The 19,755-nt window shown below is 39.8% G+C and overlaps 2 protein-coding genes across 5 annotated transcripts; one reads left to right on the top strand and one right to left on the bottom strand.

The window, feature by feature from the left end:
• The first annotated feature begins 3,318 nt into the window (after positions 1-3,318).
• RBP4 (retinol binding protein 4) lies at positions 3,319-10,595 on the top strand. 4 transcript variants are annotated; one of them, XM_057402356.1, is made up of 6 exons: positions 3,319-3,455; positions 3,628-3,763; positions 4,374-4,510; positions 4,670-4,776; positions 6,408-6,620; positions 10,202-10,595. In XM_057402356.1, exons 1-6 carry the CDS (start codon positions 3,334-3,336, stop codon positions 10,213-10,215), a joined length of 729 nt encoding a protein of 242 aa, XP_057258339.1. In that variant the 5' UTR covers positions 3,319-3,333; the 3' UTR covers positions 10,216-10,595. The 4 variants fall into 4 exon arrangements, with proteins under 4 accessions (XP_057258339.1, XP_057258338.1, XP_057258342.1 ...); XM_057402355.1 differs by having other exon boundaries at positions 3,319-3,509; XM_057402359.1 differs by having other exon boundaries at positions 3,339-3,477.
• Positions 10,596-11,441: 846 nt separating this feature from the next.
• On the bottom strand, positions 11,442-17,368 carry FFAR4 (free fatty acid receptor 4). Its single transcript, XM_057402354.1, has 3 exons — positions 16,470-17,368; positions 15,583-15,711; positions 11,442-11,859 (listed from the first exon to the last, which is right to left on the bottom strand). Exons 1-3 carry the CDS (start codon positions 16,998-17,000, stop codon positions 11,452-11,454), a joined length of 1,068 nt encoding a protein of 355 aa, XP_057258337.1. The 5' UTR covers positions 17,001-17,368; the 3' UTR covers positions 11,442-11,451.
• Between the last annotated feature and the right edge of the window lie 2,387 nt (positions 17,369-19,755).

Genomic DNA, 19,755 nt, shown 5'->3' with positions numbered 1-19,755 from the left:
GAGAATTTTACAGGCTATGTAAAATTAATGTAAAAAATACTTCAATCACAGAATCATTGCCAGAAAGGCCATTTTTTTTTTTTGCCTTTTGGCACAATTCAGAGGTAGAAGACTTTTCTACCCTTCAATTAATTACAGTTCAAAAAAAAACCCATACTGACTTTTAAAAAACTTTCTATAATATTAGAAATATGCTGCCAACTTCAAATGGAATGAGAAGTCATATATGAAATGTATCGATTGTGGCAATACAACAAGTTTTGTAAATGAATGCTTTACATTACAGGTTATTTGCTTGTTCATGCATTATCAATATTTTAATTGTCTAAGATTTCTCAGAATCCAACAATCTTTTAATGTGATTGACTTGATCTATGCACATTGCTCTGAGAATCAATTGAAATCCTGGCCCAAATTCTGTTCTGTTTGCATGAGAAGTACAAACTTCCAAGGGGTGTACCCAGGTTCCAAAGATCTGGATAAGGATCACTTGCTGGCATCATTTCTCAACCTAACCCATAGCCCAAGTCAATCCAAATGATGATTAACTGAGGCAAAGTTTACCCTGTTTATGAGTTTACATAGTTGTGCTGGCATAGCTACATCTGTTAGGACCGAGAAAAAATTCACCCTTGAATTGCCATAAAAATGGTAGTCTGCCAGCAACCTTCCATCCCTGCCCCACTACACTCCCAGCCGAGACCTAACTGACAACAAGGAGCCTTTTTCGCCTAAAAAGCTTGTCTCATTGAGCCAAAGTGTTTTAGCTGTGACTGTGAAAATACTTCATTAATGTAAACTGTGTTTCAAGCGGGCACAGTTGGAAGTATAGCTAAACCAGAAGAGGAACAGAGCCAAACTTTTACTAGACTTGCCCAGGTCTTCTGCAGTTGTTGAAATGTGACTGGGAAATACTGGTGTGACTTCACTGTAGCTGCACTCCCACAAATCCACAATGATAGCAGTTCAAAAGAAGAGTTTTCTGAGGTTATTACCTAGAGTTCATAGAGATCCCAGACTTAAGGAGGTGAATGAATTAGAAATTATAATTACTAAGCCTCTGCCAGGCCCATCAGCCAGATATGCTTTGCCAAACATGGCAGAGATCAGCAGACGCACACAAAGAAATGCTGTGCCATGGCTAACATAAAATTACACGCGTCTGATTTATTTTTGTTGATGAGCTCAGATTAATTTAAGACACTGGAATGGCTCTTGCCCTTAATTAAAAATTATTAACAGAAGCATATTTTTTGTTCCAGTGAAACATGATTTGGTCTCCTGTCTGTAAAACTGCTGAGGACAACATGCAGTAAATATAATGGGGCTGCTGATCTAGATTTTCAGAGGTGGTCAAATCTCATCATGTTTTGTTTCATTTGGATAAGTGACTGTAGATTCCTTTGAAAACTTCTGTAATAGAATTTTCATGGATCATTATGTTACTGACAAAATTTTGTAGGAATACTTTTGATCCTGAAAGAACCTGTCTGGGAATATAAAGCAGTATAGAGATTTCCAAAGAGGACAAATTTAGGAGAAATAATATTTCATGATTTGGCAGACAATAATTGTTTTCTTTGGTATTAAAGTAAGTAACAGATTTAAAGCTTGTAAATTAAACTATAGTCTGTCTTCTTACCATCAATCATGTGAGACACTGAACAAAGAAAATCCATGTTGATTTTACACTTGTAAGTATGATAAATTCATATATTACAAATAATGATAGTTTTGTAAAAGTTTTGTAAAAATACATAAATATAACCAGTATCAGCATTGCCAGAGGCTAGAACAAGGTTCTAAAAGCCAACAGAGGGATATAGATTGCTGTTTCTCTTAAGTCTTTGTGGGAGTTAGCAAACTTGAAAATCTCAGTTTAAAATGGAAAGGTTGGATTGTTGAAAGATTACTGCTTAAAGTTGCAGGACAATTAATATGCCTCATCCTTTCTGGATACCTATGTTAAATACCTTCTTTATTCCAAACAGTAGCCTTAATATTAAACATAATAAAATTTTCAGTGTCTGATGTTATCTGGGGAATCAAAGGCTTCAGAGCAGACTTGGAACAGCCCTGAGCATTTGATTCTTGAGAAAGTGAATACAAATCTACTATCTATGCAAAAATGTGCCAACACAAAGCAGAAAAGGAAAATAAATCAGACTGTTACTGTCTGCGTTACATTTGAAAAAGATAGCAAAAACAGTAAAAAGTTCAATATTTTTATGAATATACAAAAGGAACAGAACGCTGAAAGAAATTTCTAGGAAAGACCATGCTGAATAAATTGTTTTAACTCTTTACATCAGCTACTGTTGAAGTATTTTTTATACCACATTGGTATTGCCATACTTTAATGTGCATTAAAGTAATGAATAAAGCCCTTTAACTAACAGGCCCCGTCTCTATTCTTTCAAAATTGGGAGGTAAAAAAAGTAGGTGAATTAGTTCTCTTGGTAATAATCGGTCCTATCGTGCTCTGGTTACATGTCTAGAAAATAATTAACAGGTTTTCTCTAATGCTTCCTAAAGATGTTGAAACTATAGAACAAATATTGACTGAGAGGCAGCAAAACTTGCTTGGACAGGAGAAAATAATGGTTTATGGAACTGAAAACTGTTTGCCAAAAACATAATAGAAATTCTGGAAACTCTGATTTAAAACTGATGTGAAAAGGGCCAGATGTGGTGTGTACATGCACTCGGGTATTTGCAGGCTGCACGTATGTCCTACCACCTTTGCAGTACTACACAAAAGTGCTCTTTGCCTTCTCAGAGATTTGCAGGGCCCCAGTTCCTGTTCCTGAGGGCAGACCATGGATTGGCACCTGAGCCATCTTTTGGGAAGGAAGAGGGAACCAGTCATAAAGGCATGAAGAAGTTCTGACATGATGAGGCTTTCAGAAATGTTAGCAGAAACTTGCAAGTATGATGTTTGCCACTGTTTATCAGGGGAAAACAGGAAAAGAATTTGGGGAGGAGGTGGAGGAAACAGGTCTGCACCTTGTAACTGGGTTGAGCACATTGGGCAAGAAGGACTTTGGACTGCAGCATAAAATCACATAGGAGGTGAACGCAACTAACTCTCCCCCCTGCAGAGATGGAGTGCCTCTCTTCCTTTGTTCTCCCTGCACATGTGCACACCTCTTCTCCCAGGTGTGCTCTCTGCCTCTGGCTTAGGAAAACCAGAGGCATTTGTTCCTAGTGCCTGCTTGGCTGCAGGTCAGGGTCAAAGACCACCTGAGCCCATGGGAGTTATGCAAGACATTGCTATGAAGAGGCCCTGAATGCCCACAGCATGCAACAACCCACCTCCCTGCTCCCCGTCCAATGCTGGCTTTGTACCTCAGGGGGTTGCGAAAGACCCAGGACTATATAAAACATTCCCTGTCTGGGAGCGCCACCACTGCCATCAACACTTGGGCTCTCAAGAGGCTACAGGGACCAGCACTGTCTGTAAGGGATCCTGCTGTGGTGGGCTGGGGACAACCGGGTGCCTTGCCTGTGTATACGTCAGGGAAAGCTGAATGATGCCTGGGGATCTGTCAGGGCAGCCTTCCTCCCGTCCTCAGTTGTGTGACAGAGCCTGTTTCTGATGCTATTCTCTGTTTGCTGTTGCTGCAGGGACAGGATGGTCCATACAGAAAGAGCTCTGTCCTGGCTGCTCCTGCTGGCACTGGCCTTGCTAGGCAGCAGCACAGCACAGCGGGACTGCCGAGTAAGCAGCTTCAAAGTCAAGGAGAACTTCGACAAGAACAGGGTAAATCTCCTTTCTCTCATGGATCTGTGATATCTTGCCTAACTCCTCTTCCCAGGCTACAAAATCTGGCATTCAGTAGCATAAGTGTTCACATTTTCACTCAGTCACAGACTGCAAAACAGCAGAAGTGTGTGATGTGGCCCACACCTCCACAGATGCTGGATCCTGATGCATCTGATAAGGAATACTGCAGAAACTGGGCTTTAGCAGGCTGGTCTCAATCTGTAATAAAACGAGAGTAGTGATTTGGTTGTTTCTATGAAAAATTAATACTCGTGTTTTCAGACATCATTGCAAGGAGGAAGCATCTATACATAGATCTGACAAGATCTACCAGTTGTTATCCTCTTCCCACCAAATTTCACATTTTAAATGCTGGAGAACTGCAGATACAAATAACATACAAACAGAATCAATTATTTCTCTACCCCTGGCTGCAGTAGGACATGTTGGTGGGTTTATGCTGTTGCAACAGCTAGATTTGTTTCGAGGCGTGGTGTCAAATATCTGCATGTCCTCCCCTCTGTAGCTTCCCCCCCCAGTTTTTAATGTCTGTATGTAGTTTTCCATACTTCTAGGACTATCTACAGCCTTTCTTATTTCCTTACAGTATAGTGGCATCTGGTATGCCATGGCAAAAAAAGATCCCGAGGGGCTGTTTCTGCAGGACAATGTGGTAGCTGACTTCACCATAGATGAGAATGGACAAATGACTGCCACTGCAAAGGGCAGAGTCAGACTCTTCAAGTAAGCTGTTTGCAGTCTCCCTCTTAGTCCATTTCACTTAACTTCTCCTTTGCTTACTGGTGCTCTAATCCTACCTGCCATTTCTGTGGTAGTCATGCAGTCACTCTGAATATGTGCTGTTAGGTTTGCATGTGATGTATCTTTTCTCTCTGGCCACAGCAACTGGGATGTCTGTGCTGACATGATTGGCTCTTTCACTGACACGGAGGATCCTGCCAAGTTCAAGATGAAGTACTGGGGTGTTGCCTCTTTTCTGCAGAAAGGAAGTGAGTACTTAGCTGTAGAAGATGAAGAACAACTGATTATGTTGTATGTCCATCCTGGGGAAGGGAAATATAGGTTTGGACTTCTTAAACACACTTAAAACATGTAATAACTATCATACAGCAAAGCCTTCATGTGAACAAGGTAAGCACTATTTTTCATATGGGTGAGCTGCATGGCTTTCTTTAAACAAGTCAAGACCAGGCCTTTGTATATCTTTGTATTTCTTTTGTTTGCTATCCAACAACATAATTGAAGGTCATTGGAAAGAAATGAAAGGCAGATGAAGTATTTTAAGTCTTTAGTTCAGAACTCAACTTATCAATGCTTCTGTCCTCTCTGAAGAGCCTAATGTCAGACTTGGCTGAGCAGGAGAAAAGATTTTGCAACTGTTATTTTGCTTGGTTTCATATTTTCAAATGTAGAGATTTATCTATTTTAAGAAACAAATATTATCTAGTATATATACATTCATATTTTTCTGTCATCTGTCACACCCTAGGCAAAATTAGTTTATTGAGCCAAGTAGAGATTCAGACACCTGTAGCTCAAGACATTTCCATGGATTGTTTCCAAGAGAAGCAGGTGGAATTTGGAAGTGATTTGAGTTCCATTCTCCAAAGACACAGCTACAAAGAATGCTTTGGATGCCAACTGCTTTTGAATTGTTGCCAAATCTCCTCACAGCATGCTGCTGAATCATGTTTTCGTGGATACTTCAGATTGCAGGCTGACCCCAGATTCTACCTTTCTAAAAACTGTGGTCCCCACCCACAGGAGAGATGGGAAAGAGAACATACCATATTCCTTCACCAGCATAGACATAGCATCAGGGAGGATCTTTTGCTCCAGGAAAGGAAAGTGTAGAGATGACACTTTTTACTGCAAAAACTCAGGTTCACTTCTGTTAGCACAGGGTGTCTCTGTGACTGGGTATTTATGAGATTACCTAGCTAAATAGTTAAGAATTTCCTGAAATTGTCAGTTTGTTTTGAGAAGAGGGTTTATGATAGAGCTTGTAGCAAATGCACTTCTAACACACATGGAAACTGCACGATAATCTTTTTCCTTAAAAACACAGTTTAAGTAACATCCTTGGTAGGAAAATAGTTATGGTTTTGAGTAATCTGGAGCATGACTAGCATGACCAAGAATACATTTAGCTTCTCTATTTGCTTTTTTAACTTTTTTTTTGTCTGACTGTTCCCCTTTCTGGTTAAAATAAGAAAACTTTATTTATACTTAATGATAGCTACTGTAATACATGATTCTTCTTTTTTCTTTGCTGCCACATTTTATAATGATGTTCAGGCATGGATTTACAAGGCATTTATTAGCAATTCTTCATGCTGCTCTTGTTCTGAACCTACGTTAGAGGAGCAGCAGTGTGCCAACCATTTCCTCTTTTCTCCAGCACTGTCTCTGATAAATATACTTATTTTATTTATAAAATGGAAAACTCCGCCAAAAACATGGAATTAAATACTGGAGGCAGGAATAATCTAAGAGCTACTCTGCTATCATTTATAGCAATTTTCATTGTATTATTTTTTTGAGTTATGGCAGCAATCTCTCTAGTTTTACCAGATACTGCTTGTGTCTCACCTTTGCTATTTGCTATGATTCCTTCCAGATGATGATCACTGGGTAGTGGACACAGATTATGATACCTATGCTCTTCATTACTCCTGCCGCCAGCTGAATGAAGATGGCACTTGTGCTGATAGCTATTCCTTTGTGTTCTCCCGGGACCCCAAGGGATTGCCTCCAGAGGCACAGAAAATTGTCAGACAAAGGCAGAAGGACCTTTGCTTGGACAGAAAATACAGAGTTATTGTTCATAATGGTAAGAATGTTTTTTTTCTGAAGAATATTGTTTCAGGGTTTGGTGACTAAAGTACTAGGAGTCAATTAAATAGCAAATATATTAAGTCTTTCAGTTAGTGGCTGTAATATTGTCTTTTGAAAACTGGAACTTGTAGTAAGTTATTTCCAACTTTTTCTTCCCATATCTGGAGGAGAGCTGAGATGTATAGCTTTTTATGCGGCACATCACATCACCTGAAACAATAATTAGAGGAAGTTGTAAAACAATTATATCAATGTAGTATGAGTAAACAGTAAGGATAAACTTCATAGTTGCTGTAAAAAGAAGTTGTATCTCTTTGACAAGATCTCTTAGTCTTTCTCAACAAAATAGTTGTGGAAGAGAATAGAATGTATTTTCAAAAACTTCTTTGACAAATTCTTCATGAAAGGATTATAAGTAAAATTATAAGTAAAATCACATGTCTTGGAAAGGATACCTTATAGCAGACCCTTTCTCACATATCCTCATGCCAACTGTTTCACAAAGGGTGGTGGAAGAGAGACACAGCCTTCATACTGGTAATATGAAGTTATCCTGAATCACATAGTCAGGCTTATATTACACCTAAAATGAGAAATAGCGAAGAATGAAGAAAAGAGACCATAATATTTAGAAGAAATAAAATAGTTGTGTACCCACCCCTACCTCTCCCCCTAGCATTCTGGAAGACACAATATCTACAGAAGACTTGACTGGTGAACCAGCTGAATGTGAACTCATATGAGAGTGTTCTGCTTTATACCACAGGATATATATATGTTTCCCCTGGAAAGGATACTGAGGTTGAGTTAGAAGCTTCAAAGAAGAGCAGAGAAAACTTGTAAAATATTTCCCCTAGTGAGGGCTTCAGAGATCTAGATATTTTCTCAGAAACAGGTTAAAGGCTGACCTGAGCAAAGTCTGTGCTTGCCCACACAAGCAGTGGGAATTGGATAATAAAGGACTTGCAAACATAGGGATAATAAATTAAAATAGATGGAACTTTAAAATGGACACATTCAGAGCAGAAATAAATAGCCATTTGTTTAAGTCCAAAGGTCATTAACCTTTGGAACAGTTTACCAAGAGCTGTTGTATGTTCTTCATCACTGAAATCTGTAAATCAAGATTAAAGGCTTTTCTAAATGACATGTTAGAATAAACTGGGATTGACTGAAGGAACTTTTGTGTATTATAAAGAAAGTCAGAACAGATGAGCACAGTCAGCTCTTGTGTCTATTACCTGTTCATCTGCTCTATAAACAAAGAGTAATATATTGCCATGTTGTAAAGTAGGTATGCTGATAACAGGGTGCCTGAAAGATCTGCTAAGATGGGTATTTAGAATACTGATTAGTGACCTGGAAAAAGTGCTTGACAACAATGGAAACAAAACTTCTGTCTTGAATCTGGAGACAGTATAAAAGACAGATGAGATTTAAGGCACTCAAGACTAAGAGACACTATAAATGCAAATGAAAACGCCTTTTGTGAATGATATCTATGATTGCATAAAGGGTAGGATAGAAAAGAAAGCATGTTGTTATATAAATTGATACTTTCTTGTTTTGAATGCCACATTCACTGCTCATTTCAAATAAACTACAGTGAGAATAAAAATTTCTCAGGATGAGAAAACAAAATAATGACATAATTAGGGATGGTTTTGTATTAAATATAAGGTGAAGTGTAAATATACAGATGTTGTGCTGTGATTTTGAGAGGTGTGTGCTATGGTGATTCTTTGCATTTCTGCCAAACCCAGGGAAAAATATCCCGTTGTAAAATCGGGGTATTGGGCTAGTTCAAGTACCGGCCTAATTCAGCATGGTAGAATCTGTTTTATCTCTTATTTCTGCACTATACAAGGCTTGCAAGACAATAAATGTATTGCCAGTCTTTGCAAGCATAAACTGAGAAGAAAGGCTCAGTATACTGGTTTATTCATAATTTGGGATGTAACTTGTTCGAATATCTCAGAACTTCTATATAATTGAATGCTTGGTGATTGTTTCTTTTTTTTCCCCACAGAATATAAAACCAATTGTGTAATTTAAAAATGAAAGTTCAGAATGTCTTTTGAAAGTTCAGTCCTAAATGTTCTTTGACTTGCTAACCTTAAAAGTTGATCATGCTGCCTCTAGTTTATTATGGAAATAATCAAATCTGCAGGGTTGCACTGAGTGCTGTGTTCTTTGTCAGCTATCCTGATTTATATTCAAATGTTAGGTGTTACTGTTTGTAAATGAAAAATAGCAGCTCAGGTCCTTAATGCTGTCTGCTTTTTATTGAGTTTGTCTTTATGAGCCCAGCACCAAAGATTAAATGAAAGTTAAAGCCAGCAATTTGCATTTTTCCTTTACTGTAATCAGAACCTGTAATTACCATAGTGTTAGTTGATTCTGAATTATCCACTATCATTAACCCAAAGTTTCTGCAAAGCAAGGATATTTGGGAATGAGAGAATGATTGTGAGCCAAACTGAAAAAAAACATTTATTGAAAGTTTATATCAGAAACTCTTATAAAATTCCCTGAATTCCTTAGGAAGCCCTGGTACTTTAGTTTTCATTCTGCTATTAAGAGCTACAGAATTAGTAGCAGAAAAAGCCAATTTCAATTGTCTGTACTGACCTGCATTCAGTTGTTACTGTGGTAAAATTCTGACTGAAATTCACAGATGCTGCAAGAATAGGCTTGTATCTGTTTCTAACTGTGCATATTCAATGTCTTGACACTAATTTCTCCCCCAACCCCCAAGATTTTTCATTAGCTTTTCAAATTAATACTGTACTTAAAGAACTTAAGTTCCCAAAAAAATCAAGTAGATGTATAAAACTTACCTTGATGGGAGAAAAAAAATCTAAAATACCTATTCTTTGTATAGTGGCTAAGGCAGAAGCTTAGGAAATGATGAGTGTTTTGGTTGTAACTTGCATTGCATTTCTGATGTTAGCTCCTTTTGAAATATGGATCCAGCTCTGATACACTTAGTGTCTCAGAGGAATAACATAGGTTGCTCTGAGTTATACAAATATGAGTGTGGGCATCACAGTGGGACTACTTGTAAACACAATACAAAGTCATGTCAGTAGAGCTGTAAGCTGAATTTGCTGTTAGCATTTGATAGAAGCAAAAATTGTGAATTAAAGTATGGCATATTACCTCAGCTAATTTACTATTGCCATTAGTTTTGGAGGTCAGGAGAGTCTTAATTAGTTGAAAGACACTCTTAAATTAATAATTTTTAAAAGGTAAATAATTTGAAGCTTGATAAAGCAAATAAATAACTTTTTTATCACTGATCTATCCAGTCCCTTGTTTGCCAAAGTATTAAAATGCTCAGGACAGGTGTAATAGATTGGGAGAATTCCTGTTTTGTTCCAAGTTGGAAATTCTTTGGAATTACAAACTGAGGAGCAAGGCACTGACATTGCATTATAAGTAACAGCCTGCTGAACTCAAGAGCATTTTAAAGGAAGTAGATATGTATGCATTTTTAAATTGGTGAAAGTTTGTATATTTCAATTTTGTTCAGTGTGGCTGAGAACCAAAATTATTTTTTTTTTTTTTTTTTAGGATTTTGCTCTTAAGGAGATCCGAAACTATGGAAAGAAACCACATAACAACACCACGGATGTAAAGTTCACACTTTGATTGGGTGTTCTCTTGAAAACCTTTTAAATGGCTTAATTTAGATTTTGAGTATATTTATCTGAGCTGTGTAGCTCATCTTGTTAATAAACCAATGAAACATTTTAATAAACTTGGATTACAGGGGATTCAAATTGTTTGTATGCAAATCTGTACATATGGAGACATTGGTTTTATTAGTAGACCATTTTCTTAATGCACTGTTTTGAATTGGTCACAGATAATAATTAAGAATTTATTTTTTCTTTTTTTTAGCAGTTTCAATTTCTGACTGAAGAGTTTCCATTAAAAAGAACCAAAATAAATGTATTTTAATTTATTTTCAATACAATGTCATCTTTTCTCCTAGGAAATACTGGAAATCATTCCCAATAGCATTTTAGAAAAGAGGAAGAAATTTCAGTGAGCCTATATATCACTGATTAACTTTATTATATGCCTACTGAATTCATAAAAAATATGCATCTTTTAAAAAGAACTATTTTACACACAACAAGTAAACATTTCTTTATTCCTTATTTATAAATTAGAAGGCATTATGTCCATATTTTTAATTTGAGGTGGAATATAATTGGTTATTCACCTGGTGATACTACCAATATGATGCTTATCATCTTGTTTCCTACATGAAATTGGTTAGTCTGCTCAAACCTGTGTTCAGGCAGTCAGTTATCTAAGTGTATAATCAAGTGCCTGTTTTAAATGGGATTGAATAAAAGAGAGATACTTTCTGAGGATGTATATTTTCACTAGAAAGTTAATCTCTTACTCAGTAGAAAATAAAAGAGTAAAAATAGATCAAGTGCCCCTGACACAGACTCACTATAACTTCATTAATGACATTTATGCCAACTAAAAATGTACCCTCATAGAAATTAATTCGTCTGGTATGTACTTATTTCAACTATTTAAAAACACCAAGTTAACTGCCATATTCATACCTATTTCAGTGTAAGTGGCAAATTAAATCCATTGGATTAAATTGTCCAAATCTTACTAAGGCAAAGCAGTGAAGTCGAGAATTTTACTTTCAGGAATCAAAAATACAGATTCTAGTTTGCTTTTTTTTTTTTTTTCCTTCTCTGGCATATAGTACTATAACATAGTGACCTATTCAACTTGGGTTAACATAGACATTAACATCAAAAATGTGTCACAACTTAAACTTTAAATAATTATCTGCTAATGAAAGACAGATTTGGTTGTTCATGGTTACTTCTTCTTACAGTGGTTTCTGTACCAGCCCCATGCCTTACAGGGATCCCTGTACAACAGAGAAAAATTTCCTGACATTTACGTCTGAAATGGGCAACATTATACAAAATTGGATTGACAGCAGAGTTGGCAAAAGTGAATAACACTATCCAGAAGAAAACTGATGGAAAAATAATTAAATCTTCTTTGTAGTTCTGAACTAAGATTAAAAGAATAATTATTATAATTGGGCTCCACATGATGAAGAAAGAGATCACCAAAACAACAAGGGTTCGGAATAGTTTGTAGTCTTGTTGGGAAACACGGATCTGATGATTTTCTGAGTAGGCTAAGCCAGCATTTAAACTCCTTCTTGATGCTTTTGTAATCTGCAGTAAAAGAAAAGAAAGTAACTTTCACTGAAACTTAGAAGAATTTTTAACACATTTTTACAGGCGCAAAAGTAAATCGTAGCACGTAATGTTTCTGTTTTGAAAAGTGACCACAAAAAGGCCTTTCATAATTCCATTTTACTTTTTGTCAGTGGCTCCATTTCAAATGTTCTCACTTTACTAGTTTTTTTTTTCCTTTCAGCTGTGAGCTCATGTCAGTATTAGTCAGGCTGGTTGATCTCCTTATGGCTTTCTTCCAAGCATAAATACTTTTCAGCATAAAACAGAACCTTAATTACTCATGAAATCCCATTAACTTTAAATTATGACCTCATTTGTTCTATCTAAATAAACCCATTGATTTTTTTCACAAAGGCAAACTGGAACATAATGAACAATCCTATTGATGCACAAGGAGGAATGCAATCCAGTTCTCTTACAGCCATGCTGGTATTATAAGGCAGGTATTAGACAGATCATGAATTTATTACAGCAACAAAATAATAAGATGTTTCAAATGTGAAAGGAATTTTACTTCAAGTTTTGTGTAAAGTTTCAGTCAGTAATCAGAATTGTTCTCTGTGAACTAACCTGGAAATTTACAGATCCATTTGTCACTAAGAAACTGTGTTTCTTGTAAAAGTACAGTCCAGTGTAACAAACCAGACTATGGGTAGTTTGGGAATCCAGTATTCATGGGGGTCAAGCATCTGTCACCAGGTAGAATAATGAATCCCAATGGCTTGCAGAAAACTGAATCTCATGCACTACCTCCCCATCTTCACTGAAGTTGGCATGGCACAAGTAAGTCTGTTACATTCACTTATCTGATGCAAATAAAACAAAATCAAAATACATAGCATACAAACCTTTATACTAAATAATTGAGATGCCATTCTATCCCCTGCATAGGTAAAGAAGGGGTATTTTCAAAAGCCTGGATCAATTTGGTGTAACGAAAGTAAGTAGGAAAGCCAGAAGGCTAAGATTCTTCCTACTACTTATATGTGTGACATTTCCCTTTAGCAGTAACTAATGGAAGGATAACACTAATACTAGTAATGTTTAGTAGCTTCTTGGTTCAGGTAAGGATCAAAATGGTTATATCTATTTATATATAGGGAGAGAAAGAGAGCAATTTTCATTCTCCCTGCAGTTTTCTAAATTGGTCACAGAGGGCGATGGCCTAGAATAAATATTCATTAAGAACCCAGACATCTACCAAAAATTTCAAGAGAATGCAGGTGTGTAAATCAAGACCTGGGATCCAACAATGGGCTTCTCAGCAGCTGCTGAGCCTGAGAACAGAACAGTCTCAGTAGCTGCTTCTCTGATTCAAAATGGGCAGAGAAGTCTGACGTTTTCAGCATGTAAAACTATTCTAGGCTGATGATCTTCTGCTGTACATATTTGCAACCCAGAAACTAGGCTAACTCCTCCAAACAATCCAATCCAAGAGCTGGTCTCAGAGGGCACCTAACCTGTCTTAGTAAGAATGAAGGTTTCACAAAATACAAAGGACTAATATCTCCTTCTAATATAAAAGTGGGAAGAGCAAGTTCTGTGCCCTGCTCAGCCTCCACTGTTCAAAACGGCCACAGTATCTGTCCCATATAAGCATCCTCCATCTTTCCTGCTGGTGTACAGCCCAGAACTAAAAATGCAAGAATCATCAGGATTGCAGTAAATAAGATGTAACTGCATTGTACAGAAGTGCTCAGCTGACATGGGCTGGCAGAGAAATGTTTTGGATTCCTTTTTGGTCTGCATAGTATAAGTAAGGTAGATACCTATCATGGGCATCTGGAACACACTCTGAGAAACAGGAGCTTAGAAGTCAGGTAACTTCCAGAGCACAAATGTCTTTAGTAGTTCTAGCCTCTTATGTAAGACTTGCCTGCAAGAAGGAACAGTGCAAAACCAAATAACTTAACTACAAATCATGGCTTCTAATCTTACCACAAGTGCTCTAAGAATATATATATATTATATAAATAGTTTCAGATTAAATTGTAAAGTATACATTTGTAGAGTATATTTGTTAACAAATTTGAGGTCTTAACATCTGTATCACATCTGAATCATTATCATCACAGATGCTGTATTAATTGAATACATGAATGCTCTGAACTGCTTCCAGCAACACTGAGCATTGTACTCTGTGCTCACTGGCATCACAGAGCGTTCTCATGAGGTGAGAGTGAATCTGCTTTTGGGAATGATTTGGGGATTAAGACATTCTCCAGCTGAGTTCTGGTTGCTTCCGGGAGAGTGTGTGAGAGAGCAGATTCAGTTCTAACAGAGGGGATCCTGCTATGGGCTCATTCTTTTCTCAGATCAAGAGAAACGTTACCTCATCATCTGTGTTATCAAGCTGGAAAAGAAACATGAGCATGGCAGCATGGAACTGTTTTGTAATCCAGTATTCTAAACACTTTTTCAGGCTTCTAGTTCTCTACATGCCATTTTGTTTTCTAAATTTATTTATTGTAACCTGGCATCTGCAAGGACAAGAGGTGCCCAAGGACTGTGACATTCCTGGACCTGCAGTTTTCTGCAGTGCTTTCCAAGGGCTCAGACTTCCCACTGAGTTCTGTATCTTCTTTCCCTACAGCAAATAATGAGGTTACAAAAGGCAGGTGCTTTACCTAATGCATTTACCTCAAGCTTATAATGAGTTTCCAGCATGTACAGAAACTAAAAGCTGATGATTTTGACTACAAGTGAAAGCCTGATCAATAGGCAAGTACATGCAGAGCCCAGATTCTCAGTCCTATGTTCATGGAAACACGGATTGCAGCTCTGGTGCATGTACCCACTGCCCCTTGGTGCTCAGGATTTCATCAGTTAATTCCCTGCTCAATAATCTGTGTATTTTGTGGTTCCTTTCCAAAACCTGTAATTTTCCTTACAGATAGTATGTGAAGTTTAATTGTCTAATACAGGAATCAAGAATCTTTTGGAAGTAATTGCTAAAGATTAGGCATTGCAGCTCCTAGTTTGAAGATTTTTAGCTCTTTCCCACTCTGGTTTTGGAAGAGGAAGAAGGAATTAGATGTTTTAAAAGGAATTCAGGTAACTAACATCATGCTTGCTAGATGAGATTAAAATTATTATTAGTTGATTAGAATTCTGTGGTGCTTGGTGTCTTGGTCTACATTTCAACAGTTAAACAACATCTACACACAAAGAAAGTGGAAGCAGATTGTTTATGTTTTTTTTTTGCAAAGTTTGAAATTGTGGAGGAATAAGTGTATTCTAATGAGAACTGTACTAAAAATACATGCAGAAGATCAGCAGACATAAAAGGGGATTTTTTTTCCTTCGCTTTCTTACAAATCCCCTGTAACTCTGGAGTTAAGGCTCAAGGAAAGCAAAAGCTTATTTTTCATTACTTCAAATGCTTGACTCTTTTAGCGTTCAGCAGATTGACAGTCTAAATATGAACAGCACATAAATGGAGAAGTGTATTAAAAATAATATGTAAATTAATGCAGACTTCATGTTGGGCTTCTGGTAATGTGCTGTTCAAGCATTTGCTTAGTTGAAGGGTATAGGCTGCTACGTACTGGTTGAAGTGCCTTATTTTGTATCAGTACTTACCATTCACTAAGCAAATGTCTGTTCCCTTTGGGTGTATCTGTATTCAATGACCATATGGTGATGCCTAGTGAGTTTACTTCCCTTTGTTCTGCAACAGAATTTAAATGAAAAACATACCTGTAGGATTTTGGAGTAACTGATGACAATGACTAATCCTGGTACCAGAAAGAAAACAGTGGCAAAGGTCACATCCCAAACTATTTCTCCTGCATTGCTGGGCCAAACCAAGGTGCAAATCTGAATGTCCTGTTTGCAAAGAGTAGAGAAGAGAATTAACATTGTACCATTCATTATTTTTACTGCAAAGTTTTCCTTATCTCCATGTCTACAGAGAAAAGGGCTGAAGACTAAACTGAGTTAGTGAAAAGATTCTACTTAAAGCAATTAATGTATTACTTCATGGCTTTAAAAGCCATACAATTCCAAATAGACATGTTGTCTACCACCTGAATATTGCACAAATTTCATATCAAACGCTAACAGCAACTTTAACATTGAAACTTCTAGACCTTAAACTTGGTCATGTATTTGAGCGTTGTGTTGGGTGTACATCTGTATGTATTTCAAAATAGTAGCAGAAAAATCTGTGCATGGCCGTTTTGTCCAGGGCTGCTGCATGTTCTGGGCAGCTCTCCCTGGGTGCTGAGCCCCCAGTAAGGGGGAAACGTGCAGAAAAGAGCATCTCTGATTCCCTGCATACTGGGGGACGCAAAGCCATCCCAGGCAATGCCCAGCTCCCACCTAACGGGAGGGTCCGCTGGACGGGACAGGAGGGAGCAGCAGCGGCGGGTGGGGGTCTCTCTGCGGTCGCTCCTCGGGCACGGCCTCGTCTCCTTCCTGGAGCACGGAGCGCTGCCCGCTCCCTAGAGCATTTCCCTTCGGTGACAGGAGCGCACGAGCCCCCCTCCCTGCCCCGGCTCCTGACGCCGCCCGTCGCCCACTCTCCTCCGGCCCGGCCGCCCACCGCCCCGCTGCTGCCGGTCCTGCCCTGCGCTAGTCCTCACCTCGCCGGCGGCGGGCAGCCGCACCACAGAGAAGAAGCAGCAGAGCGGGAGTGTGGCGAAGGCGGCAAAGGCCCAGATGAGGAGGAGGGCGGCGGCCAGCGCCTTGCGGCGGCGGAGCGCGGCGTGCCGGAGCCGGGCGATGCTCACGACACGCTCCAGGCTGACGGCCGACAGCGAGAGGATGACGACGGTGCCGCTGAGGCTCATCACGTAGAAGAGCATGTGGCAGACGACGTCGCCCAGCACCCAGGACTCGGTCCAGCGCACGACGGCGATGAAGGGGATGGCGGTGATGAAGAGCAGGTCGGCGCAGAAGAGGTTGAGGACGAGGCAGTTGGCAGCAGAGAGCCGGTGCTGCCTTCGCACCAGCAGGTAAATGCCCCAGATGTTTCCCGCCAAGGCCAGCAGGAAGATGGAGGCCAGGGCAGATGACTCGCCAATTCGCAGGGCCGTCACATTGTAGCCCCTGAAGTCTGAGAAGAAGGGGAAGTAGGACCTGTTCCCCCCTGGTGCACTCCTGGACCCCAGCATGAGGGTGGCCAGTAGGCATGAGGGACCCACCGCGGGCAGCGGTGCCAGCCCTACGGAAAGGGCTGAGCTCCCAGCCACCACGGTGGCACCCGGGGTGTCCTCCCAACACAGAGCAGGGGGCTGGCTGCCATCCCCCTCCCTCCTCTTCCTTCTGCCTGTGCTGCTGAGGGCTAGGCTGTGCCAGCCAGGTGGTTTATGGCCCTTGCGCCAGTGTGGAACAAGGAAGTGGGAGGGCAAACACAGTGCGGCTCACACAAAGGCGAGGCCGCAGTGTGTGGGGAGGCAGGAAGGGGTGAGCGGGTCTCTGGCACCTCCATGCTGAGGGGCCCAGGCCTGGTCACCTCCTCCAGAGCCAGCCCTGCTATGCTGTACAGGCAGGTCCCTGAGGCACGAGTGACCCAGGCCCAGCCAGCCTGCTCCCTGTGCTGGGGTCGCTACATGGCTTAAAACAGAGGGATGGCTGTCAGACTGCTTCAAGAGCTCTTCTTGGGGGCCTGGGATGACCAGCACTGCTCTGAGGTAAAAAACGAAGGAACTTATCCATTGCCTCATGTCTTGACAGTGGCTTTTTGAAACAGCAGTCCTGTGCTAACCACGGTCTGGCATGGAGGGGAAGTGTCAAAAGTGCCACTGTCTTGATTTTGGGGGTCTGTTTACTAAGCTGATATAGAGTGTTACCTGTCTGTTGTTACGGGTTCTTGCTGAAGAAGCCTGGTAAATTAAGACATACCTAGAAAATAACCATCTTGCCTCTGGGCAATTCCTGAAAGCAGTTGCTCGAATTGTGAATGAAAGTAGATCTGTCTGATTGTGCTCCTCACTCCACATGGTTTGGAAATGGTCCAAATGGTAAAGCACATAAATCGTCACAGGCGGGCAGATAATGTCTCATGTTTCGTGAAGTATGTAAACAGCTGTGCAACTTCAGGCGGCTCTGGATGGATTCATTTGTCTTGGTGCCAGAGCAGGTGCTTAAGGATACAGTTACAGTCTTGGCCATATGGAGCTACACCTTTTGATTAGGTGAGAGTTATGCCAAACCTGTGTGCCAATGGGACCAGGTGACCAGGCGGTGCTTCCATGTACTCTGGGTGTGACCCTGCCATCACCCATTTACGCAATGGCATTAGTGGGGATTCCAGATTAGGGAGATTCCAGAAACTCAGTCCTTCTAAGGAACAATCTCCTAATGAGGAATGACAAGAGTGAGATCTTTGCTGGACTGCTTCCCGTGTCCTTGACAGAGCAGAACTGATTTTAATTAGCATGTTTTCTCTCGAGCTATAAGTGGTTCTAACAGTCTGTGCTGTTTCATCAAACAGGGAGTTTGCAGGGCAGCTTGAACAGGTGGATGAGATGCTCCTACTAATTCCTGCTGATTGATGACCATATGAATTGTGGGCAGATCTGCTGTTAAGTGGGTGGCTGCTATGAACTATGAACTTAAATCAAGACAATAAGAAAACTTGCAAAGATGATTTTTTTTTTGGCAGCCAGCAACACAAGTGCCTGGCAAATGTCTCAAAACACAGATTTTATTCTACATCATTTGCTGGGAGAAAAAAATCTGCACCCATATTGCAAAAGTTTCAGCAAATTTAACAGAACTACTGAGGATGATTATCCATACTTATGATCAAAGCTTGACATATCTAGTCACAATTTATGTTGGCTTTGCTATGGACTGATTCTGTGAAATGATTAGTGAATCTTGAAATGCAGCAAATACCTTCCAGTTGTCACAACCTCAAGTGTCTGGGACTTCATGCAAGCTGACAAACTATCCCTGAAGTCCTGGGCAGCTGGCAGTGGTGGCGATGTGGTCAGCTCTGAACAGAGGCTGGCAAAGAGCCACATTAGAAGTCTAGTTGTACCTGTGTGCAAACTTGGAAGGCATTAACAGGATGGGCCAGGGTGGGTGGCTGTTGGAAATGGTAGCCGAGATAAATGCAAATTTTGCTATGAATGAAACCTTTATAGCCTTTGTCATTAGCAGAAAATGAAATTAGAACAGAACAGGGGAAGGAAAACAGGGAGAGAAACATCCAAAGCAGAATATTGAAGCAATGAGGATATTTTCAATCAGGGAAGAAGGGAATGCCATAGAGGAGCAGGTTTGAAAATGTGTGGAAGTATTTGCATAGACCCTTGATCTTCTTTAGAAAGGATCACCTTTAGCTTTGGTCCTTAGGTGTGGATGAAAATCTCAGCATAAGCCCACTGTTTGCTGAGGAGAACCAAAGCAAAACGCTGCTTTTAGTCTGCTGTTGCTGAGTAAGCTTTGTGTTGAATTGTGTGCAAAATCCTGTGCCTGGGGACAGCAGAAGTGTGAAGAAACTTGCATGTTTCCAAGGGGGTTTATGAAATGAATGGGAGCTCCTTGCAGGAAGAAAACCTGTCTGATTACTCATGGGTCTAATGCACCCATTATATAAAAAAATAGTTTTGTTTTCCCTCCCGTGAAGTACAAAAGCTGTATTTGCTGTTGGGTAACGACAATCATAGCAACCATCACAACATGAAATCTGAGGAAGGGAGGAATTGTAACTTCAACAGAGCTACTCTGGCATTACTGTAATGGGCAGATGCTGTGTGTGGTATATACTCTATGTGTGCTTAAGACAAGGAAGTGATTAAGAGAATGCTTGGAAACCAGTTATGGTTACTTAACCTATATATTTTTTTCAACCTACCTATATAATTTTTTCAACCTATGTTCTCTTTAGCACTCAGAAATGGCAAAACGTGGAGTCAA

The sequence above is a fragment of the Pezoporus wallicus genome, unplaced genomic scaffold (assembly GCF_028554395.1).
Source record: "Pezoporus wallicus isolate ANWC-B61680 ecotype Strahan unplaced genomic scaffold, APGP_CSIRO_Pwel_v1 contig_6787, whole genome shotgun sequence".
Taxonomy (NCBI): Eukaryota; Metazoa; Chordata; class Aves; order Psittaciformes; family Psittacidae; genus Pezoporus; species Pezoporus wallicus.
The sequence above is the reverse complement of the archived record's forward strand: the minus strand, read 5'-3'. Positions and strand labels throughout refer to the sequence as shown.